Source organism: Canis lupus, chromosome X (genome assembly GCF_003254725.2).
Source record: "Canis lupus dingo isolate Sandy chromosome X, ASM325472v2, whole genome shotgun sequence".
Taxonomy (NCBI): domain Eukaryota; kingdom Metazoa; phylum Chordata; class Mammalia; order Carnivora; family Canidae; genus Canis; species Canis lupus.
Window position 1 is genome coordinate 83,672,117 of NC_064281.1, and position 27,197 is coordinate 83,699,313.

General features: G+C 47.2%; 1 protein-coding gene and 1 pseudogene across 14 annotated transcripts in view; one reads left to right on the forward strand and one right to left on the reverse strand.

Moving 5' to 3' along the window:
* The window catches only part of TMEM164 (transmembrane protein 164), a 198,794-nt gene that overhangs the window by 154,541 nt on the left and 17,056 nt on the right, over positions 1-27,197 (forward strand). For 12 of the 14 annotated variants that reach the window (XM_025431456.3, XM_049107246.1, XM_035711800.2 and 9 more), the window contains one exon: positions 9,876-9,954. In XM_025431456.3, the coding sequence (XP_025287241.1) occupies positions 9,876-9,954 (79 nt within the window). Of the gene's footprint in view, positions 1-9,875; positions 9,955-12,751; positions 12,805-27,197 lie in introns of all 14 variants that reach the window. The other 2 variants (XM_049107249.1, XM_049107250.1) reach the window with 1 other exon arrangement.
* On the reverse strand, positions 24,501-26,281 carry LOC112649060 (DNA-directed RNA polymerase II subunit RPB4-like; annotated as a pseudogene).

Below are 27,197 nucleotides of genomic sequence, written 5' to 3' on the forward strand. Positions count from 1 at the left end.
CATTTAAGTTTATTTAAATTTTTAAAATTTCCCAACTTCTTACTGTGGGAATTTTCATTACTAAAGAGTTGAAATGATAGTATAGTGAATAACGACCACATGTCCCCCAGCTAGATTTAACAACTAACAGTTTTCCATATTCTGTTTCCACCACAACTGCTTCGGTTGTTGTACGCTGAATCTTAAAAAAAAAAAAAATTGCAAACATCCTGACACTTCACTTCTAAATACTTCAGCCTGCAGAACTGAAAAATAAAGAAGGGCCTTTGTACAGTCACAATACTGTGATCACACTCAAGAAAATTATCAACAATTCTATAATACTGTCTATTTTACCTGATAATCAGTTTATAATTGAAATTTCCCCAATTCCAAGAGTGTCTTAAATTTTATTTTTTATAGTCAGGATCCGGTCAGGTTTCAAGATTGTTTTTGACTATCCTATCTCTTCAGTTTTTGTTTATTTTTTAAAATCTTTGAACAGTCCCCCACTTCTTTGCTCATGGCATTGTAATTTTGACGAATCTGGGCCAGTTGTTTCACAGACTCTTCCATATTCTGGATTTGCCAGACCATTTTCTCATGGCACCTTATTGTTTTCTTTTTTTTTTTTTTTTTTTTTTTTTTTTACCTTATTGTTTTCAATGGCAGCAGGGTATTGTGTTCCATGAGTATATTGTGATTTATTTTAGGTTGTGGGTATTCCTTTTGTGGCTCCTTTAACAAGTGGTATTTAGTCCCAAGGAGTTTGTGGCATCAATAGGCCACAGTAGAGGTCTGTGGTCAGTTAATGAAGACGAAGTGTTCCAAAGCCAAACTCAGATGGCAGGAACATTACCAAGGCACCAGTAAGAGTGGGTTGCGTCCTTTACCCTTCCCTTCCCCTGCTAAAGGAGACGGGTTATTGTTTTGGTCTGTTCAAGCTGCCATAACAAAACATCACAGGCTAAGTAGCTTCTATAACAGAGATATATTTCTCCCAGTTGTGGAGGCTGGAAGTTTGAGACTGGGGTGCCATAGTGGTTGGGTGAGGGCCCTCTTCTGGACCACAGGCTTCTTGCTGTGTCCTTCTAGGGTGGAAGGGGCTAGGGCCCCCTCTGGGACTTCTAGGGGCACTGATCCCATTCACAAGGGCTCCACCCTCATGACCTAATCAGCCCCTAAAGCCCCACCTCCTAATACCTATCACATCAGGGCATGAATTCATGGGAGGGACACAAATATTCAGACCATAAGCAGTTATCTTTTCTGATTCTCTGATTTCTTTTGGGATTCTGCAGTCTGGGGCTAAGCTTAGACTAGAGTCCTCCCTTTGTAACCACCTGTTCTTACTCTGCACCTCATCATCAGCCATGGACTCTTCTGGTAACGCCAAATCTCTTACTGTGTAGCATGAGCTCCGAAGATGGGAGCTCCCTGGACTTCTAGCACACCCCGCCCTCATATGGTTATCTCATTTTGGCTTGTCTTTCCCTCCTCATCTCCAGGAGCCCGAGCTAATCCTTTTCTTGTGCTATGGGTCCCACTCTGTGTCTGCTGTAGGACCCCTTACTGTCCAGTGCCTTCTGCCTGCCCTGCTTCCGCAACTTCTTCCTCTTGTGCTGTCTCCTTCCCCCACCCCATTCATAGGTTTGAGTCTGCCCCATTCTTCCCAGTTACTTCTCTGTTGATACTAGCCGGGGGTTCCAATATCCATCCCTCTCCACCCACATGCTCCTGCTGAGAGGATTCTGGACCAGGGGTCTGCAAAGTGGAGTGTGTAGATGGTCGGGGGGTGCTTGCTTAAAGAAAATACTAGCATTTCTCTGCATCTTAGAGTTTCATCTTCTTACTATTCCATGCTGGTGTTTTATACCATGCATGTGTATATTGTAACAGACAGTTGCACATGTGTATCATTTGCCTTTCAACTTCCCAGCCTCCTTGAGATGTAGCCTCACTCTCCTACTGACATCGGAGTCTCTCTGCCAGGCTAGCACACTGGCCTCACGAACTCAGGACGAGCCTAGCTGCTCTTCCTGTACCTTGTCTCCTTCAGTCATGCTTCCTTGACCGCAGACCCCAACTTGAGAAGCCTCAGCATCCCACTGGCCATCTAGGCTCTCAGTCCCAGGTTCATCCTTCACTTCTTTCCTCCTTCTATCCAGTTGGTCTAAGTCTTGGTGATTCAACTCCCTTACTTTCTCTCACAGCTGCCCATCCTCACTTCTCTTGCTGCCTCTGCCTCAAGCTGGATTTAGACATTCTTGTTGCCAGCCCCTAACTGGTTTCCCTGCCTCCATTCGCATCCCCTGCACATGGACACCAGTGGGAGCTCCTCACAACTACACATCATACAGGACTCTCCCTCACTTTCTTTTTTTTAATTAAAAAAATTTATTTATTTATGAGAGACAGAGCGAGTATGGGGGGAAGATCAGAGGGAGAAGGAGAGAAAGAATCCCAAGCAGACTTCCTGCTGAACTTGGGGCCTGATATGGGGTTTAGTCTCACGACCCTGACTGAGATCATGACCTGAGCCAAAATCAAGACTCGGATAATCAACCAACTGAGCCACCCAGGCACATCTCTCCTTCACTTTCAAAGAAAAATCAAAGCAGATCCCATGCTTGATCTACAGGGTTTTCCATATCTTTTGCTACACTGAGCTCATCCCTTTACCCATTAGCCTCCTTGACTAGACTATGAAGTCTTGCAGGGCAGGGACTGTGTTTTCATCATTACTATATATCCAGAGCCAAGCACATTCCCTGCCACCTAGGAATGTCTCAGTGTTTTTTTTGTGTTGATTGGATGAGAGTAAGAATAGGACTGTCATGGGTAAGAAGAGGAGTGCGGTATTGATATTCCTTTGAGAAATAAATAAGTGTCTGGGGTGCCTGGGTGGTTTAGTTGGTGAAGCATCTCCCTTCAGGTTATGATCCTGGGGTCCTGGGATTGAGCCTTGTGTCAGGCTCTCGGCTTGGTGGGGAGCCTGCTTTTTCCTCTCCCTCTGCTGCTTCCCCTAGTTGTGAGCGGTCTCTCTCTCTCTCTCAAATAAGTAAATAAATAAAGTATTTTTTAAAAAGAAATAAATAAGTCACCAGGGAGAAACTTTCACCTAGAGATAGGTCAAAAAGAATGAATCACATTGAGAAGCTAAAAGTTATCCTGGTAGTCATCTGATAGATACACTGATGTGTGACTTAGGGCTATGGGACAAGCTCAAACTCTACCTATCATCTCTTGCCGGAGGCTCTTGCTAAGGCAGTGTGATGAGATAAGAAGAATTCCAGCTTTTGACCCACAGAGGCATGACATTGAGTTTTATTGGCTGGAATCGAGATCTTGTCTTTACCACTTCCTGACTGGACTGATGTGGACAAGGAGGATGATGACAACAGCTAGCATAGTATGCCAGCGCTGGGCCAAGAACTCTACATGCATTACCTCACATAACTTTACTACAACTCAATGAGATAGACGTTATTATCATCCCCATTTTACAAAGGAGCCAAGTAGAGGTCAGCAGGATTAATTTGATTTGGCCAAAGGTACAGTGTAGCCAAAGGTTGGGGCTAAAATTTCAGTCTCAGCAGCCTGACTCTAGGCTGGACATACTCGTTTGGAAGTCATCAGTATCCAGATGGCATTGAGAGCCAGGAGCCTGGATAAGATTATATAGGGAGTGTGAGTAGCTAGAAAAGAGAGCCGAGGACTTGGTTCTGGGACCATCCAATATGAGGAACAGAAGGAAGATCCAGTAAAGGGGGTTGAGAAAGGGAGTCACTGGGGTGCCTGGGTGGCTCAGTCGGTTAAGCGTCAAACTCTTGATTTTGGCTTAGGTCATATCTTAAGATCCTGGAAATGAGCTCCGTGTCAGGCTCTGTGCTCAGAGGAGAGTCTGCCCGAGGATTCTCTCTCCTTCTCCCTCTGCTACTCCCCACTCCCCCCACCCCCGTGCTTGTGCTCCCTCTCTAAAATAAAATAAATAAATCTTTACAAAACAAAACAAAAGAAAAACAAAAAGAAAAAAAGAAAGGGAGTTACTGAGCTAGGGGAAGAATAGAGAGTGGTATCCTAGAAGCCTAGTGCAGAAAGTGTATTAAGGGCCAGAGAATGATCACTTGCGTCAGATGCCACTGTGAGGGGTCAGGTAAGATGAGGCCCAAAAATCAGTCAGGACCAGTATGTTGTTTACACAGGTGCCAAAACTCTTCCTGACACCCTGGTATGGGGCTGAATACAGGGTGGCTATTTAAAGTTTGCACAGAGATGTCACAAGGGCTAGGGAGAAGCGGGGGCAAGATTTTTTTGTTTCTTCCGATAAAAGATATTTCTAACTTACTTGTTTTCTGATGGGAATGATCCAGTGAAAAAAAGGGAAAGTTGCAGGTGTGATGTCCTTTGAGTAGGCAAGAGAGGATAGGATCTAGCCCACACATGAGGGGACTAGCCTTGGCCAGTCTACTGTGTGGTAGTGGGGGATTCCTAAAAGCAGCAGAACAAAAAGGCAGCTGTGGGGCTGGGTACAGAGAGGAGGGACCCATGGAGGTAGGAGCTTGTGGACATCCTTTTCCTGTCACTCTTTTCCTTCCAAATGGAAGAGGAAGCCATATCGTCAGCTGGAGAAGGGTAGAGGGTAGGTTTGGGGAACTTGGGATAAGTTGTGATATGTTGTCCAGGAGGGAGGAGCATGAATGGATTTGGATGATAGGGTAGCGTTAAGGGCCTGCTCCACATTTGCAGTCACGAATTTCAAGGGTCAGCAGCATAGCTTCATATGTATTGTTCTACAGCCACACGCATTTGCCCAGGTATAGGGACATGAAGGCAGAGAATCGGATTTAACCAGCAATGTGGCTTTGCAAGGCAAGTAGGATAGAGGGGGAGAGAGTGTCTGGAGGGTTGAGAATATGGCAAAGGGACTGGCAGGCAAGTGTAGAAGTCAGGCTGGGAGGTCAGTGAGAGGCAGTAAAAGGTGGTGGGATCAGTGGACCGTAGGGGCTATGGAGTTGGAAGAGGGACATGAGGTAGGTGAGTTGGCTAGGTAGGAGGTGATGGTTAGAGAGTGGGGTATGTGACAGGCTAGGACAAACTATTGAGAACACAGGAATTTTCACACAGTAGAGCTGGAAAGAAATGGCAAGGGGGGCAAGAGGCAGAGTCCTCAAGGACAAAGGGGAATGTGCAGGCAGAGGGTCTATAGGTGACAGCAGCAAGAAGAGTGGTTGGTGGCAGAGTCCAAGGGCATATCGTTGAAATCAGGGGAGGGGTGAGAAAGGAAGCAGTGAGAATGTTTGTGGAAGAGCCAGCAATGTAGAAACAGCAGAGAGGAACAGACAGGATCCCTCCCAGCTCCGTGGCACAAGGCAACATGGGGGGAAAACCACCCGGCATGTGAGAGGGCTGTGGGGATGGCAGTGTCCTCAGGGGGAAGGGAACCAGGTTTTTGTTAAAGAAGGTGAAGGGACCGCTCAGAGGACAGTTTGAGGATATAGAGGATTTCGCTAAAGAATAGTCTGCAAGTTCCAGAAGGTAGGCTGCACGAGTTTCTAGAACTGAGGGAAAGTGGGAGGTGAGGTCGGATTAGGGGGCATTAGAATTCAGGTTTTGGGTGGTGATCTGGGAGTTTGGGGCTTTTTTTTTTTTTAAGAATTTATTCATTCGTTCATTCGTTCACTTGTTCCTTCATTCCCTCCCTCCCTCCCTCCCTCTCTCCCTCCTTCCTTCTTCCTTCCTTCCTTCCTTCCTTCCTTCCTTCCTTCCTTCCTTCCTTCCTTCCTTCCTTCCTTCCTTCCTTCCACATGTGGGAACACACATGCAAGCAGGTAGAGAGGGAGAGAATCCCAAGCAGACTCTGTGGTGAGCGTGGAGTCCAATGTGGGGCTCAATACCACAATCCTGAGGTCACAACCCGAACTGAAACCAAGAGTTGGTTGCTTCACCAACTGAGCCATCCAGGCACTCCGAGTTTGGGTTTTTTTATGGTGACTGGGATGACCAGGGATGGAGGGCATGATGGGCTGTCTCGTCTCCATGGCAGAACATGATGGTGCAGCTGGCAGAGCTGCGCACGGGGGAGGAAGGAGGTCACACTCTTACCATGGACAGAGTCCATGCCCCTCATATTTTAACACAGTCTGAGCCCAGAGGCCTGGTGGGCTTTATCCATCTGCTCTTTTGAGTAAAAAAAAAAAAATCGACTTGGAGGGAAGCTAAAGACCCATGTAGTTTTAAACACTGCTAGTGATTTTTGACTTTCAGTGGCGATGATGTAGGCCTTTTGGTCTGAAACCTTAGGAATCTTCCAGCTAAAAAGGAACCAGGATCTATATGTTAGAGTAGCTCACTCCACATGTGAGCTCTGCAGGGCAGAAATGAATCAGCCAAGTGGAACTTCTTCCGGGGGAAGTATGGAACTTTACAGGCTGTGTTGTGAAATGGGGAAAAGAGGGTTGGGGAGGCTCTGTGAAAAAATTTTGAGGACTCAGGGCAGATCCAGTGTTCAGTAAAGAAAACTACCTGTTTTCTTCTTCAATGCTGAATGTCCTTTACCACCATCCTTGCCCCATACCTTTTTTCTAAAAGATTTTATTTATTCGAGAGAGAGGGAGAGAGTGTGTGTGCAGGTGCAGAGGGAGAGAGAGAATCCCAAGCAAACTTCCTGCTGAGCTCAGAGCCTGATGTGGGGCTTGGTCTCATGACCCTGCGATTGTGACCTGAGCTGAAACTAAGAGTTAGACTCTCAACAGACTGAGCCACCCAGGCTCCCCGCTCCATCTCTGCTTTGGATGTCATTTCACAGCTCTGTGCCTCAGGTTCCTTATCTGTCAAATGGGGATGATCCTTGTTCTTGCTTCTCAGAAACCTGTGATAATTAAGTGAGATAGTACATGTAAAAGCGTGTAACCCAGCACGTGGTGCAGAAGTACTTAATAAGTGTTGTTATTAAATGATGAGGGATAGATTCTTTCTCCCATTCTGGGTCCTTTCTTCCTGCCACTTGGCTGTTTTTTCTTCTGCTGCCCTCTTCTCTTTCATCTCCTCCCTCCCTTTCTCTCCCTGTTGCCCCACACTTCCTCCTTTGCCTGGGGCTGGCAGTGGTGCCCATACCTAGTTTTATACTCTCCATGGCCTTCCAAGATGGGGAACTCTTGGAATAGGGGGTGAGGCAGCCCTCCAAGGAAGTAAAATGTTTCTGGAGGGCAGCCTCCTGGCCACCCTAAGATTTGTGACCAGGGTACCTACAGAGTCATGGAGGGCCAGTGGTGACAAGAGCCTGGATGTGGAACTGAGAGGCCTGTGTCATAGGCCAGTCCTGGCCACAGCATGATGTGGGGCCTGGGGTCACAGTGGGCCAGAGCAGACCAAAAAGGTGAGGAGGAGCATGTGAACAGGGAAGGTCTGGGCCCAGCTCTCATATGGAGGGTTACTACACACCCACTGGTAACAGTGCTGTCAGGCTTTTTTAGGAGAAGAGGGAGCAGGGGAGTAGCACAGGGTGCCGGCCAATACTATAAACTCTACAGCCAGACTTTCTGGGGTTGGATCCTGGCTCTGTCACCACATGAGCTGGGTGAACTTAGTTAGCAAACCTCTCTGTGCCTCAGTTTCTCATACCTGAAGATAATTGGAACAGCACAGTTATTATGAGCATTGGGCGAACTGATAAAGAAGAAAGCGCTGACTAGTTCTAGGCACACAAGTACTATACATGTTTGGTATACTAAAAATAATAAAAAATTACACCAATCTTAGAGCTACGTAATTATTTTCATTTTGCTGGTGCTGAAATAGGCTGAGAGGTTAAGTGATGTGCCAGAGGCCCCAGGGCTGTTAAGGGCATAAGGACATCTAGAAACATGGATGTGATGGACTCCCAAGTTTGTGCTCATAGCCACAGTGTTAAACTGGACCTGTGGGTGAAGAGTGCACTGTGCAGGAGGCCAGGAAGGCTGGAACAGAGGGAGAAGCAAGCGGGTGCTGTGATTTCAGGGAGGTGAACAACAGGTAGAGTCGGGGAGGTAAGTAGAGGTACTACTTGAGGACATGGCTGGCATTGGGTGACACCGGGTCCTTAGCCCGGTTCACTACTCCATGCTGGGGCAGAGCCGCCTGGCTCCCCAGTCCTGTTTCTGGGAGAGGTCAGGTCCCTTACTTAGGTAGCTGAGGATTGGGATTATGACCAGGGCACTGAACCTTCTTCCTGGGACCTTTTCCCATTGCCTGCTTTCTGGGTGACCACGCTCAAGCCTGTTAAACCTTTTGCACCTCGGTTTCCTCATCTGTCAAATAAGGATAATGATACTTGGCCTGCCCACCTCATGGGGTTTTCGAGAGGCATCTGTAGTTCCTGGATATGGAAACAGTTGAAGAAGCATGTAGCAGTACCTGATTCCAGATGGTAGGGGGAGCCCAGATCCTGTTACTGTGGGGCTCTAATGCGGGCGGGCCTCTGAGACCTCCAAAGCTCATGCCAGCAATGCCCATTTGTCACACCATTTCCAGTGATTCCAGCATGGTCTGCGGAGCCACATGAAGCCTCATCTCTTTTTCTGGGATCTTGTGTCCCTCTGTGAGTGTAAACTAGTCATTGAGCATCGTCTGGGTCTGTGGGAGATTTTCCTTCTGTGTGGGTTTTTATTTTCAGGGGCCAGCACCAGCATCTCCGTTCAGGGTTCATAGTCATCCCAGTCCCCATTCTGGGAGCTCTGCCATCTTTTTGGTTCTAGTCTTTGGCACGAGGCAGGTTTGGGTTGTTATTAGCACACAGTCTTGGTTCTGTGTTTGCCTTGTAGGGAACAGGGAGGCAGCTGATCCTTCCCCTGGGTGTCCTTGTCTCTCTGGGCTTCCCTTTATAGAGGTGTGTGTGTGTGTGTGTGTGTGTGTCTGTGTGTGTGTGTGTGTATTGTGGGCTGTGTAAGCCCCAGATGCCAAGCCTCTTGCCGGCTGCTGAAGTTTGTTTCTCTCTCTCCCTCTCTCTCTCTAGAATTGAGTTAGCCATCCAGCTGTTTCCACTCCTTGCCCTCTGCCAAACTCTGTGTGGCGTGTGCATGGTCCCCATGCCAGGTAGAAACCAGACTCTGCTTCGGTAATCTGGAGCTTCCATTTTGAGAGAGTTGTGGAAAGTGGCAGTGAGTGAGCCCATGTGGTGGATGGAGGGAGGGTGGGGCTGTCCTGTTTGGCAGTCCCTGTCACAACTGGCCCAGCTGCTTGGTCTTCACCCAAAAGTAGGGCCAACGCTGGACAGACCCCAAATATCCAGCAGGGAAACTCTTCATTCTTGGATCTAAACCAGGCCAGACCAAGCAACTACCTTTTTTTTTTTTAATCTGGAAAATGGGAATAATAAATCCTACTCCACATGTTCTTCATGTCAGGGAGAAATAAGCTTTGAAATCGTCCACCACCTCCTCACCAGGAGCAAGAAGTGACATAAGGTTGTGTGTCTTCAAGTATATCCTGAAGAACACTGAGTGTTTATTTTGAACGAAAAGGCACTGACCCACTAAGTTTGGGAAATAATAATTAAACCATTGTCAGTGTGTTCTGTGGTTGCAGAAACCACCCAGATCCTCAATATGCCACTAGGATACATGGGGACTCTTCCAGGGGATCTAGTAGATGCAGCGTTTCTTCCATCATAACCAGATGTCTTAGCGGAACATTTTTCAAGCGCCATCTCTGCTGAATATGCTTTGGAAGATGCCGGCCTAGGTCCTAAGGTATATTCCTTCTGTTCTTTCTTCTCTCACTGTAAAGGGAGATGAACACTGGAAATGCATGGTAGTGGCTAAGGTGTGGGTCCTATAGAGGAAAGGTGTGCCATCTCAGAAGCTCTTGACATGAGTGCTTCCTGCTCTGAAACACCTCTCTCCCTCCTGTCCTTACAGCTCCCCTTTGAATTGGAGATTTACTACATTCAGCATGTTATGCTCTACGTGGTGCCCATCTACCTGCTTTGGAAAGGAGGTAAGGCCAGTGAAACACACATCCATGCCACTCACAACACCCAGCCATTCCCTTCTGTTTGGGGGACTCGCATTGTGTCGGGTGTGCCTACCAGGATCTTGGGCTGCTGCCTGGTGGGGTTTCTGCAGGATGCCTTATGCCACACACCAGGGGATGGGAAAACAGGCATGGAAAAGGCCTGCCTAGAGTCTGGGGGCTTTTCAGAAACATCCTCCGTGGGGGAGCGTGGTGCTGCTACCTGTGTGGCCTAGGCCTGGGGCACACTTTCTGTGGTGGCATTGGGTTTGCATGGAACATCCCCCCCCCCACACACACACACACACACACTCACCTGCACTGGGCCTTCCCCCTACCCCGGCGTGCACCTTAGGAAGGAAAGAGGGAAGTATTCAGCCATCTCAGGAGAGGGACCTTGTGCTTTTGTTCATAATATCCATCCTCTCAGAACCAAAGAAGATACTGAGAGGGGCAAGAAGTTTGGGGGGGCTCTGGGGTTATAGAATTGAGGGAAGAAACAGGTAAAGGAACAGCAATCACTGCATAAAATAAACCATTGACAACCTTGAGTTCGTCACAAGGGAGAGACCACCAACTTGGTAGAGACAGCTTAGGAAGGAAGCTGAACTATTTGTCACCTCACAGTGACCCTTACATTATCCCCTCCCTCCTGTTATGTGGTAGATGAAAGGGGAGTTCCCATCCCTTCTAGAAGAGTCATGAGAGCCCTCCTTCTCAGGGCTCTAACCTTCCTGAGAGGCCTGTAACCTGGAAGGCATCCCCTTCTAGCAGATGGTTGCTGGACCTTCTATGTTGGATCCCCCTACTGTGTTGGCTGTTGTGCCTTTTCTGGGAGACCACCTCCACCTCAATTCAAGAAGTGAGGGCTTCATTTCTATGCATTGAAAATGACGTGAAGCCACAGGGGCCCTTGAAGCCACTGGAAGATGGTTTGGAAGTTGTGCTTCCTCTAACTCAGAAATCCTGGCAAATCTCAAGAACTTCTGGCATAAGCTCACCTCAAGGACCAGTCAACCTGGCGTAGAGTCTGCTGCCATTTGAGAGATTTGCCCCCCTGTGCCCTGCTTTGTCAGCGTTCTTTTCTTAGGACTTGGCTGTATATTCTTTGAGGTGGTTTTTACCCTGTGCAGCCACTTGGGGTCTCACCAAATCAGAAGCACTTCCTTTTAATCTGCTCTAACAGTACTATATCCCTCCCCTAAGCTTTAAGGGAAAATCTCAATATCCAGGGGATAGGCACCCTTTTTTCTTCAGACCTGTCTCCTATGGCAAAGGAAATGGCTTCCTAATAATATCCAGGTCTGAGGAATACACTGAGATTTAATAGAACCAGACAGCTGTCTCAGAGCCCCAGAATGATCCCCCTCCCCACCACCCTTTCTGAGGTATGTGAGGCGAGTTCTGGCCAAAGGTGCATGGCTGCTAGTTAGACCTATCTGTGCTCTGAGGTGCCCATTAGAATCTATTAGGTAGCTGAGCTGGATGATTCTGACATGGAAAATATCAAGTAGCCATCCCTCCAACCCCCCTACTCCCACCCCAAGGAACCCATGGGGAAGTCTGGGAAGCTGCAGCTTCTAGAAGTGCTAGATGCCACTGTGGCTTTCTGTTGGCTCTCTTGGTGCACTGTCTGGGGAAACCAAGCAGAGGAAGTAGGGATTCCAAGGCTTCATTCCAACTTCTTTCTCAATGTTGGTGATTCTCTCTTCTCTCCTCTGATGTTTGGCTCAGAGAAGAGGCTGTACAAACTCTACCAGTAATAATAACCCCAGTAAATACCAACTTTTTCTCGAGTGTTTCCTGCACACGAGATACTTTGCTAGGCACGTTTTGTGTGTCTCCTCACCACAAGGACAATGCCCCTTCTGCAGAAGAGAAAACCAGAGCTCAGAAATGTTAGGTACCTTGTTCCCAGCCTTAAGTAGCAGAGCCAAAAAATCAAAGCCTGGCCTAGGTTCCCTCTCAGACCAGTGCTTCCACCTCCTCCCCCCCCCCCCCACACCTGGTTGTCCTAAAAGGCAAGGTGTCTTGTCTCCTGAGCCCATGAAGTTGGGAGTCTCCCCTCCAGCCGCCCCCAACATGTATTTGTTGAACACCTACTATGTGCCCAGCATTTGTCCTAGGGGATCAGAGATTCCCTGCCACATGGAGTCCCTTTCTAGGAGGAAGAGAGGAGAAGAGAGGAGGTAATTGTAATACAGCGGGATATGTGTGACAGCGCTGGAGAAACATCATCCGATTTGTTCTACACCATTTCTGGGTTCTTGTGAAGCCTCCGCTTCCTTTCTGGCTCTTTGCTGTCATCTGCTGTTCACTTGGGGGAAATTATCAACACTTAAGTGAACAGGCTAGATTTCCTAAGGCTGCTTTCACCTCTGGTCCCGAGCCTTGGACCTGGGCTTTGCAGACAGCAAGTCAATAGGGAGTGAGCAGCGGGAAAATATTCCCTGTAAATCAAAACAAATGAGGGTTGGGAGGGGGCTTGTCTTTCCTAGAAGTCTTGTCATTTTCCAGAAATAACTGACTATGAGATTTTTACGCAAGGCAAGACGGCTCTCCTATAGGTACCTCCCCCAGCCAGGAGCCCTGTTTTCCTGAAAGGCAGGATCCTGCTGCTTTCTGTGGCTTGGGGGCGGCTGGGAGCTGCTCAGGCAGGATCCCATCCCTCCTCTGTTCCTGTGGTCCTTTGGCACCACCATAGGAAACATGACATCCTCTTTCTGCACTATTCTTTTCGTCCCCCAGCCTGCCTTTTAATTTCTGTTTCCTTTCCTCCCAGGTCCTTGTCTTTGGCTCTCTGGAACTACAGTTGACCCTTGAACAATGTGCAGGGTAGGGATGCCGCCCCCCTGCACAGCCTAATGCCCGTGTATAACTTTTGCCTTCCCCCAAAACATAAATCCCCATAGCCTACTCTTGACCAGAAGCCTTACCAGTGAGAGAAACAATTGATCAGCACATATTTTGTATGTTCTATGTGTTATGTCCTGTATTCCTACAATAAAATAAGCTAGAGCAAAGAAAATGTTATTCAGAAAGTCATAGGAAGAGAAAACACATTTAGGATACTGTTCTGTATTTATCAGGAAAAAAAAATCCCCATATAAGTGAACCCACACATTTCAAACCTGTGTTGTTCAAGGGTCAACCATATATTTTTTAGAACCCCATCCCCACCACTACAACCAGCTTTTCAAAGAACACCAGGGCCTCCTATTTTTGCCTGAAGCTCCCTCTAATGGATGCTGCTCTTCCTGCTCAGCGCCCAATTGCTATCCAGGCCCCCAGTGTCTCTTCCAGACCGATGTTTCTTTATTTTTTTAAAGATTTTATTTATTTATTCATGAGAGACACAGAGAGAGGCAGAGACATGGGCAGAGGGAGAAGCAGGCTCCCCACGGGGAGCCTGATGTGGGACTTGATCCCAGGACCCTGGGATCACAACCTGAGCCAAAGGCTCAGCCACTGAACCACCCAGGTGCCCCCAGAGAATATTTCATCTCCCTTAGGTGAAAATGCTTTCTCCTTTACCATTCCCTCCACCTTTTCTTTTCATCACTACTACCACTCTTGGCCGCTTCCCCCATAATCCTAGATAGATGCCTTTAGCCCCTGGCACTCAGTATTTCTGTTATAACTCTGGCCAATATCCAGAGAGGCTTCCAGTGAAGACCACTCGTCCCACTCCAGCTTCCCTATCAGCCCTGCTGCTCTTCCTGTGGTACTTGGCAGATGGCACCACCCCATCACCCCAACTAGAACCTGGGAATCCTCTCTACCCCCGCATCTGTTTTATCCACTCGTCTGACACACATATCTTACTCCTTTCCAGCTACTATAACAAAATACCACCAACTGGGTAGCTTATTAACAATGGAAGTTTCTTGTTCTCAGCTCTGGAGGCTGAGGAAGTCCCAAGGTCAAGTTGCCAGCAGGGTTGCCTTCTTGGGAGGATTCTCTTCCTTGTTCCTAGCCAGCTCCATCTTGCTGCATCATCACATGGTAGACAGGGCAAGGGATCTACTGGGGCCCCTTTTATAAGGCACTAATCCCATTCTTGAGGGCTCTACCCTCATGACCTAAGCACCTCCCAAAGGCCCCCCCGCCTAATATCGTCCATCTTTAGGGGTTAGGATTTCACCATATGAATTTGGAGGGATACAGACATTCAAACCATAGCAGCATATTTAAGCACACCTTCTTTCTGCTGGTCTCTACACTGGTCATTGGGGTGCCCCGATCAGTGAAAACAGATACCACCCCTTCCCTCATAGAGTTTGTAACATAGTGGGAGGAGACAGGTATGAATCAAATAATCACACAAACAAATATTTATTTATAACTGATGTTAGTACTCTGAAAGAAAGGAACATGCTATAATGAGAACTAAGAATAAAATACCTATTTTGGAGGTTTAAGGGAGAATTCCCTGAGGAAGTAACATTTCAACTGAAGGATATATAGGGGATTCACTAGGCAAGTGTAGAATTGGGGGTGGTGGTGAGACCTTATAACCCCACAAAACCACATGTACGACAGCACTGGCAGGAGGGAGGGCCAGGGGGAGGACGGATAACACTGGGCCTGAGGGGCAGGAAGGGGTCAGATATGGAAGGCTTTGTCAGCTGTGGTCCGGGATTTGGCCTTTATTCTAAGAACTATGGAGAGCCAGTGGAAGTTTCAAGAAGGGACATAACATCAGCTTGCCTTCCTACTGATTCTTTTCCTATGTAAATCATTTATATCATTCAAACTGTAAAATACAGAAAACTATTCTGTGACAGATCACCTTCCTACCCTTTCCCCCATCTACACAGTGCCCCATACAACTCCACAGGTAACTGCCATTTTGTTTTTTTGCATATCCTCCCAGGGTTTCTTCTTACATATATAAATAAATTCAAAAAGTATTTTATTTCCCTCCTCTGTAAGACACACATCCCCAAATAGCATACTGCACAACTGTTTGTTATGACTCTTTTGCCTAGCAGTACTTCTTAGTTCTCCTGGTAAGCCCATAGGAAGTTTTCTCATTCTTTTGTGCAGCAGCACGTGTGTTCCATTGTATGGATGACAAAATACAGTCTAATAGAAATGGCAACACTTTATATAGCACCAGGAGGTACCAGACATTGTTTCAAGCTCTTCTCACACATGAATTCATTTCACCCCCACCATAGTCCTCTTAGGCAGGGTTGCTGTTATGTCCCTTTTACAGATGAGGAAACTGAGGCTCTGCTATTAAATGGAAGACTTGGGATTTGAGCCCACTGGTATGGTTCTGAGGTCATTGCTGTTAACACAGGATTACGACAGTACACCATAATTTATTTGTTCTATCTCCTATTAGTAAATATTTAAGTTGTTTGGAATCTTTGGTTAATATAAATACCACTGCCCTGCACAACCTTGTTCCCATGCCGATTTGCACATGTACAAGCGTATCTAATATGATAAATCCCCCAAAGTAGAATTGCTGAATCAAAAGAGTACATGTGTTCATAATTTTGATGGATGTTTCCTAACTCATAAACATTATACCATTTTAAATGCCCACCGGCAGTGGCTAAGAGTGCCTTTTTCCACACACCCTCACCAAAAGAGTGTATTCCCAGCGTTTATCTATTTTTGCCCGTCTGATGGGTAAAAATAATGGTGTCACAATTCTGATTTAATTTGAATTTCCTTCACTTTGGGTGAAGGGGAGCATCCTTTTACATGTTTGGATTGGCATTGGATTTCTTCTTCCTTGAATTCTGTGTCCCTCTCACATGCTCATCTTTTCCTTGCATCGTTGCCTTTTTCAACAAAATTGAGTCCTTAGGAACTCTTTACATATAATATATATATTATATATTTATCTATATTTCTGTATATTTATATGTGATATAAATATATTCTATATATTTCTATATAATATATATATCTATATAAATATTTGGAGTTAACCCATTGTGATCTGAGCTGTGGATATTTTCCCGTTTTCTCACTTGTCTTTCAACTTTGCTTATGATTTATTTACGTAAGATGCTTATATTTATATGTAAATTATCTTGCTTTCATCATATGGCCTCTAAATTTTGAGTTGTGGTTAGGAAGGCCATCTCCACTCTGAGGCTACCAAAAATATATCCCGTATTTTCTCCCTCCTGTGTTAATAGTTTCATTTAAAAAAAAAAAAAAAAGCTTTAAATCTTGCATCCACTTGGAATTTATCCCAGTATACAATGTGAGATAAAGATCCAACTTTTTTTCTGGATGGTTTCTCATTTGTCCCAAGACGGTTGAGCAAATAGCCCAGCATGATAGTGTTTGTTGGAAAGATCATGCTTGGCTGCTGTGCAGAGAGATCGCCATGTTCTCCTGCCTTTACCTCCTAAATTTTTCTTAAGTCAATCATCCTTCCTACCTTGGGCTGGGCCTTACCCCTCTCTCACCTCAACCATGACAGCTGGCTCTGTGTGGTCTTCCTACCTCCAGCCTCCCCATCTCCCCCCAACAACCTGTCCCTGTAGCTTCCAATGCTGTGTTGGAAAGCCCAAATAGGATCACAACATTTCCCTATTTGGGAATTTCCAGCCCCCCCAGCACAGTGCATTTTCCCAGGAGGCACAAAAGGCCCCTGTGTGACCTGATCCTACCCCTTTCCCCAGCCTCTTCTCTTTATACTCCTCCCTTACTTGTACTCCGCCTTCAGGCTGTATGAAAAGCCCTAGAGTCCTCTGAATTTTCTGTGCAACTTTTATGCCTTGGCACCCTGCAAATGGCAAGACTTCTTCAGGGAATGCACTTCTCCAGCTTGGACACCCGGAAAGCATCTGTCTTCCGAACTCCACCTGGGCAGTTAGCCTCTCTGGGCAGTTGCCCTGGAACTGTTCTGTCACCATCCCTCTCATAATGCAGTGCACGCATCTGCCAACGTGCCTGTCTGCCTGAGGACGGGAGGTGTTCTTTTGCTCCTGATATTTCAGGGCTGAATGAATGAGGAGTGATATAGCCACACACCGCACATTTTACTTATCCCCTTCTACATTTTACAAGCTAACATGTATTGTGCACTTAAAAAAATTATTTTTCATGAGAGACACATAGAGAAAGAGGGAGAGAGATAGGCAGAAGAAGCAGGCTCCATGCAGGGAGCCCGATGTAGGACTCGATCCCCGGACTCCAGGATCACGCCCTGGGCTGAAGGTAGGTGCTCAACTACTGAGCTACCCAGGGACCCGTACTGTGCACTTTCCACCAAGTAGGCACTGGGTGAGTGTTTTACTCACATGATCTTGATCTCGATTAATCCCTGTAAGCCCACTAGACTTAGGGGATCCATGACCTTGAATGAGAAAAAAAAATCACGTCTTTTTTGTCATGGACTCCAACCATCCAGCGTTTCCTTTGGTGCAAATCGTAGACATCCATCCACAGTTCATGTCAATTGCAATTTCTTCTCCTATTATAGCTGCTGTAGGGATTTCAGAACACCGTTTGTACATCATTATTACTTAAACATTTCAAAGCCTTAATTTTTAAAATATTTCAATGATCATTTAGGTATTATTGTTTTCTCTTGTAATCCTACGTCTTTTATTTTGTCTACTTAAAAACTTTATCCTGATTGATGAGGCCCCAGACCACCCAGGGGTCCCCAGCACTACAAAGGTTAGCCCGTGCACTAGAGTTTCACCTGACACTGGAAACCAGGTGGGTGAGCTTCACCCCCACGCTATGCTGCTCCTCCATGTAGTCACTGTGTTCTGACAGACTGTGGGTTGGAATCCTGAGTCTGGTGCTTGGGCTAGTGCCATAAACCTCTCTGAGTCTGCTTTCTCATGTGTAAAAGGAGGACAGGAACAGTACCTATTTCATAGGGGAGCCATGAGGCTTCAATGAGCTCGTATATGTATATATGCAGAATGATGCCCGGCACATGGTGTTATATACTTTTATATGTAATACTGCCTCTTGTTAATTACACATCTGTCTTCCAGCTAGACTGTGGGCTCTTGAGGTCCAGATTGTTCCTTGCACAATTCTGAAGCAACAGAGCCTTGTACCTACATAGTATATGCTTGTCAGTGGGTTTAACGTTGCTGGCATCCCTCTTTTTAGATGCTTGTTTCTCCTCTGCTCTGCATGACACATCTGTCTCCTGGTTGTCCTCCTGTGGCTGGTGGTTTTTGGGCTCCTTTGCTCTGCCTGCCCCAGAGATCCTGGCGTTGTCCATCCCTAGATCTAACTGCAGGCTTGAGAAACACCACAGGTCCTTCAAAGGAAACATGTCTACAATCAGACTTCTCAATTCCATACCCCTTCTTCCAACTGGTTCTTTTTCCTCCTCTTCTCTTTCCTCTATGACTGGCTCCACCATCCCACCCACAGCCAAAGCCAAAAACCTAGCCAGCAACTTTCTGGATCCCTTCCTCTGCCTCATCCCCTATGCCAGTCAGTTCAGAAGTTTTCCAGTGATCCAGATTCTCAAAATGCTTGCAATTTCAGCCCTTCTTATCTGTTTCCACACCCCCGCACCCAAATCCAGGCTCTCAGCCTCTGTTGCCAGGACTACTTCATTTTTTCTCTCATGTCCCTGCCCTGATTGCCCCCTGTGTCTCCTCACAGTCTGTCCTCCATCCAGGCTCCAGAATGACCTAGGAAAGAACAAATCCGATCAGATTTGGCTCCCCTGCTTAAAAATCCTGTCTGGGAGGCAGACCATACTTCTTTTACATGGCATTCAAAATGTTTACAGTTCCATCCTCATTTGCTCTTTGACCTCATTTCCCATCATTGAGATTTCAATTCCCATTACTTTACCTTCTAAGTGAACAAATCTCCTGACACATTTGGCCCACCTGCCCCCAACACTGTGTCCACGCACATGACAGCTTGTCTGCCTGGAACCTGGAAAACTCCACGTCCTCCTTTAGCATTAGCTCAGAGATGCTGCCCCCACTCCAGGGCTGTCTCTGACTTCCCTAGGCAGCCTAAAGCACTCTCTTGAACATTCTTTTTACACTTTCTATATATGCCTTGAGTGTTGCCAAGGGCTTCACCTGAGGGTTTATCAGTTCGCCACTAGGTGACAGTAGTATCATTTTTTTCATCTTTTCAGGAAATGAGGATCTACAATTAAGATCATTGTTATTTTAATTTAAATTAAGAACCCTAAATAGTTAAATTGACAGTATTCATTATAATTAAGATGCTATGGAAGTGAGGGAGAGGACAGAGTACGAGGCCCCAGGATTTCCACCCAGGTGGCTGGGAGAGACAGGTTGCCCTAATGGAGAAGGGCCACAGAGGGAAGGAACATGTTTTAGGAAGGTTGTTTCTGTTTTTGTTTTTACGCTTGAGTTTGAGACACTTCTAGGCTATCAGGCTGAGATGTCCAGGAGGCAGTCAGATGTAATATTCTGGAGCTGTTCAGGAGAGTCTGGGCTGGAGGCTGACTTCAGTGTCATTGCCATAGAGGTGGTACATCCAGACATGGGAGCGGCTGAGATCGTCCAGGGTAACGTTGTCTGTGGGGAAGAAACAGAACTTGGAGAAAAGGCCTTGGGGAACATCAGCCTGTGACTAGTGGATAAAAGAGGAGGAGCACAAGGAGATTACAGGAACCATCAGAGTGGTAGAAGGAGTGGCTGGTTGCCCTGGAAGCTAAGGCAGGAGAAAGGTTCATCAAGTCATAGTGATCATGAGCGTCACGTTGTTTCAGAGTTCTGGCAAAGTAAGGCCTTTGGCAACATGGGGATGGGAGAGAAAGAGAAGGCTGTTAAGGAAAGAGGGGTGAAGAGTGTTACAGAGCTAAGGGAGAGATTCCTCCCCCTTCCACTTCTTCCTGTCTTTACTTTCCCCCTCCTCTCATTTCCTCTCTGCCCAAAGCTGGGCACATTCAGGTGCTATGATGAAGGCCAGTAGTGAGAGGGAACATGGCAGGTACTAGGGAGCCAAGGGAGTGGAGGACTCATAGGTGCCAGACCCCTGCTGAGAAGGAATGGGCTTTGCAGTGAATGGAGATGGGCACCAGCAAGAGGAATGAGTGTTGAGGGAGGTGGGAGAAGGAGACAAGTCTAGACTGTTGGCGTACTGCCCAATAGAATTCTCGGTGACCATGGAGATGGTCTATATCAGCTCTGCTCGGTATGGTAACCGCTGCTCTGTGTGGCCCCTGAGCAGAGGACACATGGCTAGTGCAACCCAGGAAGTAGGACCGAGGAAGTTTTCTGTTTGATTTCAGCTTAATGGATTTACATTGAAATTGAAAAGGCTGTGTGTCTTGAGCAGCTATAGCTACCATATCTGACAGTGTAGCTCTATAAGTTTTGTGGCTAGTGCAGCAGGGGGCCCCCTGAAGCAGATTCCCCCCATCTTTCCCCACACTGGTCTGTACAGTTGCTCCATTTTTGCCAGGAGGACTCAGCAGCCTGCATGGAGGCACAGGACCTCGGGCTTGAGGTCCTAAGATTGGGGCTTTGTAAGTAATAGGGTCAATGGTGTGGAAGATCCAGAAAGTGAGGGATGTTTGGGGTTTGGGACAGAGCTTTGGTAACCCTGCCACCCACTTTCCTCCTTTTGGGTTTCCAACCAAGGGCAGATCACCCAAGGAGCAGTAACAGAATGGGAAATAGAGTGCTTACTTTTTGATTAGCCTCTCAGACACCCAGCACCTCCAGCATAGGCAGGGCTACGTTCGCTATCTGGGGTAAAGCCTGAAGCTTGGTCTTGACACCTAAGTGAGCTTTCTGCTCCAGACGCTAACCATCTGAAGTGGTCAGATTTGTAGACTGGGCCTGAACTTCTTTCCCACCTAGTCAAAGGAACAGAGAAGCTTGAGAGGAAGTTTGAACAGGCCTGGCTACCTGCCAATGAGACAGTTCTGAGATGTGCACAATGAAAAGTGCATGCTGCCGATTACGAAGTGGGACCAATCTGGTTTCAAAACCTAGTTCTGTCACTTACTTAGCTGTGTGACCTTGACTGAGTCCCTTAACTTCTCTCTGCTTCCGTTTCTCCATCTATAAAATAAGAGTAGTAGTACTTCCTCAAAGGGTGTGGATAAGCAGTAAGTGTGTTCATGTATGCAAAGCACTTAGAGTAGTACCCATCATGTAATTCACACCTTATAAATTTGTACTCATATGCTTTCTGTCTGCTAAGGTTAAAATTTAAAAACCCAGAGTTATCAAGATAGGATAAACAGATCTGTAATTATAGTACTTGGGTTTCTTTACTAATACATTTAATGAGATCTAGCAGCGAGTCTAACCACTACCATGATTTCAAGACAGTGATGAGCATACACAGTGTTCTGAGCTGTCTGCCACCACCGTAATGTGACAGGACTCTGCCTACCAATCTCCTAAAATGTGGTCTGAGCTCTCTCTTAGGTTATCACTCTTAGTAGGCTACCCCTTGGGGATGAGCTAGTGAGAACGGGGGTAGGGAGAAGTATGGGGCAACAGGGATAAAGAGTGCCCTCTGCCCACCTGGGATTTGAGGGGGCAGATTCAAGGGATTGGTCATGGGTTCCAAGGTGGTGTGGAAGGAAGAGCAAGGAGGAGGTCCGTGGGGGTGGGAATCAAGGGATCAGAGGTCACCAGGTGGTGCATGGGTGTGCACACAGTAGAAATGAGGATGTGGCATCTGACACCATGGGAGGCTGTGGTCAGATGAACATAAATGAGGCTGGGTGGCTGGGGGTGCTCCCTGAAGCCAGTTGTGGGTAGGAAGGCGGCATAGAGGTGCAGATGTGTGGAGTTGAGAACATTCAAGAGGCCATGAGGTCAGGATATTAGAAGTGGGCCCCTGGCACAGATGTGGAAACCACCCCAGAGCAGTGCTGGGCAGGAAAAAGCCTGATGTAAAGAGGGAGACTGTAAGCTCAGTGAAGCTTGAAAGAAGGAAAGAAGAGTAAGCATCCAGAAACAATAATGAGAGGGGTAATCTTCAATACCTCCCCTCCTTTCCAACACAAGCTTTCAGGGAGCACAGGAGGAGGAGGAGGAGGAGGAGGAGGAGAAAGAGCTTCTGCTCAGAGCAGCCAGAGGGAGAAGCAGTGTCCTAGGGGAGAGGCAGGTCTCTGTAGGTTGGAGAAGTACCAGGGGCATTCTGTGTGGAGGTGGCAGGTATAGAAGAACTTGCCGATTGTGGGACCAGGTTTCCAGAGGTTCCAGTGGGATGATTTGGAGGGAAGTCAGCTGCAGGATGGGCGGAAGAACACACCCACACCGCTTTTAGACCTGCAGGTTGGTGACCCAACTTTTGGCTCTGGGAACTCCCTCTCCTTTTCTTCATCCCTGTGGGTTGGTTTGGTTAGGTGGGTGTGGTGGTTTTATTTAGGCAGGGGTCTTTAACATGGGGTCCACAAATAAGGAATTACAGGATCCATTAAATTGGGTGGGGAAAAAATCTTGTTTTCCCCCCAACCTCAGCCAGAAATGTAGCACATGAAGATAGGCAACAGGCACCAGTGGCATTAGCCATACCTGTGACTTTGTTGTCAGTAGCCATCACAGATGGCTTCCTGTCACATTACAGTGGTGGCAGACAGCTCAGAACACTGTGTATGCTCATCACTGCCTTGAAATCATGGTAGTGGTTAGACTCGCTGCTAGATCTCATTAAATGTATTAGTAAAGAAACTCAAGTACTATAATTACAGATCTGTTTACCCTATCTTGATAACTCTGGGTTTTTAAATTTTTAATTATTTATTTGAGAGAGGGAGAGGAGAAAGAGTATGAGAGGGAGGTGAGGGGCTCAGAGAGAAGTAGACTCCCTGCTGAGCAATGAGCCATTGCAGAACTGGACCCCAGGACCCCAGAATCATGACCTGAGCTGAAGGCAGATGCCTAACCGACTGAGCCACCCAGGTGCTCCTTGGTAACTCCATTTTATTATTACTGGCTTCTTTTGTAACACTTTTGCCTTTTATGCATCCCAAACACTGTTCTCCGGAGAGGTTCACTGGTGCCCCACGCTGCCAGGGAGATCTCTGCCTGGCTCCAGGAGGGTGAAGAAGCCCTGGCTACTTGGAAAACCCTTCGTACTTCACTAGAGGGAGCTCTTGTTTCAGAATTGGGGAGCTGGGGATGCCCAGGCTTGACACAGGGTAAGAAAGTTATTTTGAAGTACAGGCAAATCAGATGCCCTATGGGGACATTTCAGGAAACTGGGGTATAAAAACTTTAAGCTTACCCCCTGGAGGATGAGGGCTGGGATACAGCCGGTGTGCTAATTTCTTCAATAGTTAAAGCAAGAGTACTATGGCCAGTGACTTGCAAACTGGCCCCAAGGTCATACTGACCTCATTCTGCCTGTTTCTCTTCCATCACCCCCCCCCTTCCCATTAGCTCATCCTCCCTCTTGTCTAACTGGCCTTAGGATGCCAGGAAAGTTCTCTTTCTCTGGCTTCCCACTTCCACTTTGTTGGCCAGGTGATGGCAGGGGGAAAGGCTCAGGGGCTCCGGCAGATTCCAAAGGCTCCTGCAGGGTTCATGGGGTGAGGGAAGAGCTGGGGAATTTGAAAAATTGGCCAGGGGCTAAGGTTTATGCAGGGGGGTGGATTGGAGAATGTCTGATGGCTGTGGGATTTTCCCCATAGAAGAGGAAGGAATTGGAGCTCAGGAGTGCTTCGTAGGAGCAGATGATTAAGCCAAGTACTTCCCTCTGTAATTGTAGCCGCTTCCAGAAAGCAGTGTTTCTCACACGGGACCAGATTGGGGCCTCTGTCCTGGATTCAGGTTGCTGGGGCGGGACCCAGGAATCTGCATTTTCTACAAATTCTTGAGGACAGCGGCTCTTGAAGGGTGGTCCCAGGACCAGCAGCAGCAACCGCTGCCTAGCTGGGGAATTTGTTAGAATTACAAATTCTCAGGCTACTGACTCTAGGTCCCACCCTAGACCTACTGAATCAGAAACTCTGGGGTGGGGCCCAGGAAGCTCCCTTGTAACAAGGCCTCCCAGGGGTTCTGATGCCAGCTGAAATCTGAGTACCACTCCCCTAAGGAATTCTGATAGAGGCTGAAGGTTAGGCCTCCTTGGCTCAAATGATCTAAGAGTTACCCCCCACTTCCTGAAAGCTCACGAGAGACCTGGCTGACAAGTAACTACATAGGTTGTGCGAGGCACCGTGGCGTGTTTTGTTTAAATACTGCTTTTCTGTAGAGTATTGCCATATTCCTTTGGCTTTTCTATTCCTACAATGCTCCTGCAAGGTAGAGAGGGCCTGAAATTTCCCTGCAGGCTGGACAGTGCTGCTGAGAGGGGTTTCGATCCACCTATATGGATGAGGGTGGAAGCTGGGATCTGGCTCTCAGGACTCCAGTGCTGAATCTGCTAGGCCAGGCCTACCTGGTGGCTTCTTTGCCAGCTTAGGGCCCTCACTCTGTGTGCTGTTGGCAGAGGGCTGGCTGGTATTCTCAGAGGTGAAGGTGGGTCTTCAAGTTACCTTAGCCAGTCAGCCCCCACTTAGGCACTTTTTTACTTTTTATTTTTTTAAACAAAAACAATTTAAAAATAACATAGGTGCCAAAACTGTGGTAGAAGGTAGTCACTAGTGTAGCTTATGTGCGCATCACCCCACCTCACCCCTCCCCCTCCCAGAGGGAAGGCCAGGTTACCTAGGAGTTAAGTCTAAAATAACAACCTAAACTGAGACCAAGCTGAGTTGTTCTAGCCAAAGGAAGCCCAACTGTCTTCTGCAATAGTATTTCCGTGTAAGTCAGCTCCAGACACCTGGTCAGTGGTGATAGGCTTGGGACACAGTTCCCTCAGCAGTGGAGAGATATTTGGAGACTAATATTGAAAGCTGCGCTTGGTCTGGATATCATCAAGAATCTGCTGTAGCTCCTCATCTTCAAACCGCCCCTCCAGGCTTGGTATCAGTGCCTTTGACTCCTCAGCAGTCTCTGGGCAAAGGCTGGCCAAACAGGCCAACTCAAACTTATGAAGTTTCTTCTGGAGCAACAAGCTACAGACACTGGCAATGGTCTCTGTTTTTGAAACGGCTGAAACGGGCTGTATAATAATTTAAAGTTTTCATGAAGACCTCAGAACGTTTCTGTTCATCTTCTGCACTCTCATTCTGTTGCTTTTGATGCTCCAGAAGCATATGAACTGAATTTAGTAATGTCTCCGCTGTTTCAAACTCTTTGGGAAAGATAAGCTGTGAGGGATCCTCCTCGACGTCGCCCGCCCGCGGATCACTACCTCCAGCGGCCACGGGCACACCGCGCCAGGGTCCACGCGTGGGTCGCCGAACACCGGCACTTTTTTAAAAAGATTTTATTTTTATTTATTCATGAGACACACACACACACAGAGGCAGAGACACACAGAGAGAGAGAGAGGCAGAGACACAGGCAGAGGGAGAAGCAGGCTCCATGCAGGGAGCCCGATGTGGGACTTGATCCTGGGACTCCAGGACCACGCCCTGGGCCAAACGCAGGCGCTAAACCGCTGAGCCATCCAGGGATCCCCCACTTAGGCACTTTGAAGGTAAAGCCTGGCCTGAGTGGGCTTTCTAGCCCATCGGGATAGGAGGTCAACCAGATGGACCTTCCACATGGGCATATACCCCAGGACAGTCTCTTATACATTTCAACAGATTAGAAGGTACAGTTCATTTGGTCAAATGCCTAGATGAAGGGAAGCCTGACTTGAGCCTGTGCTCAGTGGCAAGAATGGGAAATCACACATCTGTGGTCATTTTAGGATGACCTTAGGGCCTTATCTTCTGGGTAGCAAAGGCTTGCTGAAGCTCAAAATGGAGGTGTCTTATGTAGAGGGCACAAAGATAGGATGGCATCATTATTGGGAACTAAACTAATCATTTTCTTCCCTGTTCCCAAACCCAGACCTGCTTTCATGTTCCCCATCCCATCAAGTGGTACCACCATCCACTTATTACCCTGGCCAAAAATCTGCAGATAATCATTGGCCCTTCACACCCCTTCTCTTCCATATCCCATTGGTGACCAACTGCTGTCAATTCAATCTCCTGATCATGTCTCAAATTCATTCCCATCCCTCCTGCTTTAGTTTAGATTGGATCATCCCTGACTTGTTCTTCCACAGCAGCCTCAACACTGGTGTCCCTGCCTCTAGCCTCGCTCTACTTCTGTCCACAGCCAGACTGTGAGCTCTACCCCTTGCTTCAAAATATGGTCTGCGGGCCAGCAGTACCTGGGAGCCAGTTAGAAATGCAGACTCTATGTCCCCACCCCCAGACGTACTGCACTGGAACCTACTTTTTACTGAGATCTCAAGATGATTTGTGAAGTCCAAAATACCTAATGTGGCAAACAGCACTCATCGTGAGCTGGCTTCCATCTCTTGTTTATCCCTCTCTCCTACATGATAGTCAAATGATACTGAACTGTAGAAAGTTCTCTAACATACTGGGCTGCTCACTTCATTCCTTCTACAGATATGTATCAAACCCCTACTTTGTGTCAGGCACTTGCTGAGGATAAAGCAGTGAGCAAAATAGATACATATCCTTGCTTTCATGGAGTTGACATTCTTGTGGAAGGAAACAGTAAAGAAATAAGTGAAGTGTACAGTAAGTTAGATAATATTAAGTGCCATAGAGGAAGAGGTAAAGCAGAATCAGGGGTACAGGGATGCTGAATGGTTGGAGAGGCTGCAGAGCCTCATTTGAAGGCAAGATCTCACTGAGAATGTGACATCTGAGCAAAGGCTTGGAGGCAGGAGGCTGAGCCGTTGGATACCTGGAGGAGGAATATGCCAAGAAGAGCAAACAAGTATACAGGTCCTAGACACAGGACCATTTCTAGAATATTCCAGGAACAGCAAGTAGGTCAGTGTGTCTAGAGCCATGGGAAGGAAGGGGTTAAGTTGTAGATGAGGTCAGAGAGATGCTATAGTTGAGGGGGCAGATTATATAAGGCCTCACAGACTGTAGTAAGGACTTGGCATTTTATTCTTAGGGAGATGGGAAGTCATTGGAGGGCTTTGAGCTGTGGACTCACATGATCCAAATAAATTTTTAAAGGGGCCACCCAGTTGGTATGCTGAAATTAGACCACAGGGGACAGGGACAGAAGCAGGGAAATCTGTAAGTGATGTCTGTAATAACTGAGGCAGGAGATGCTAGTGGTTGGGGTATTGACAGGAGAGCCAGAGAAGAATTGTCGGGTTCTGGATACATGCTGAAGGTACAGCCAACCGGATTTGCTGATGGATCAGATGTAGGGTGTGAGAGAAGG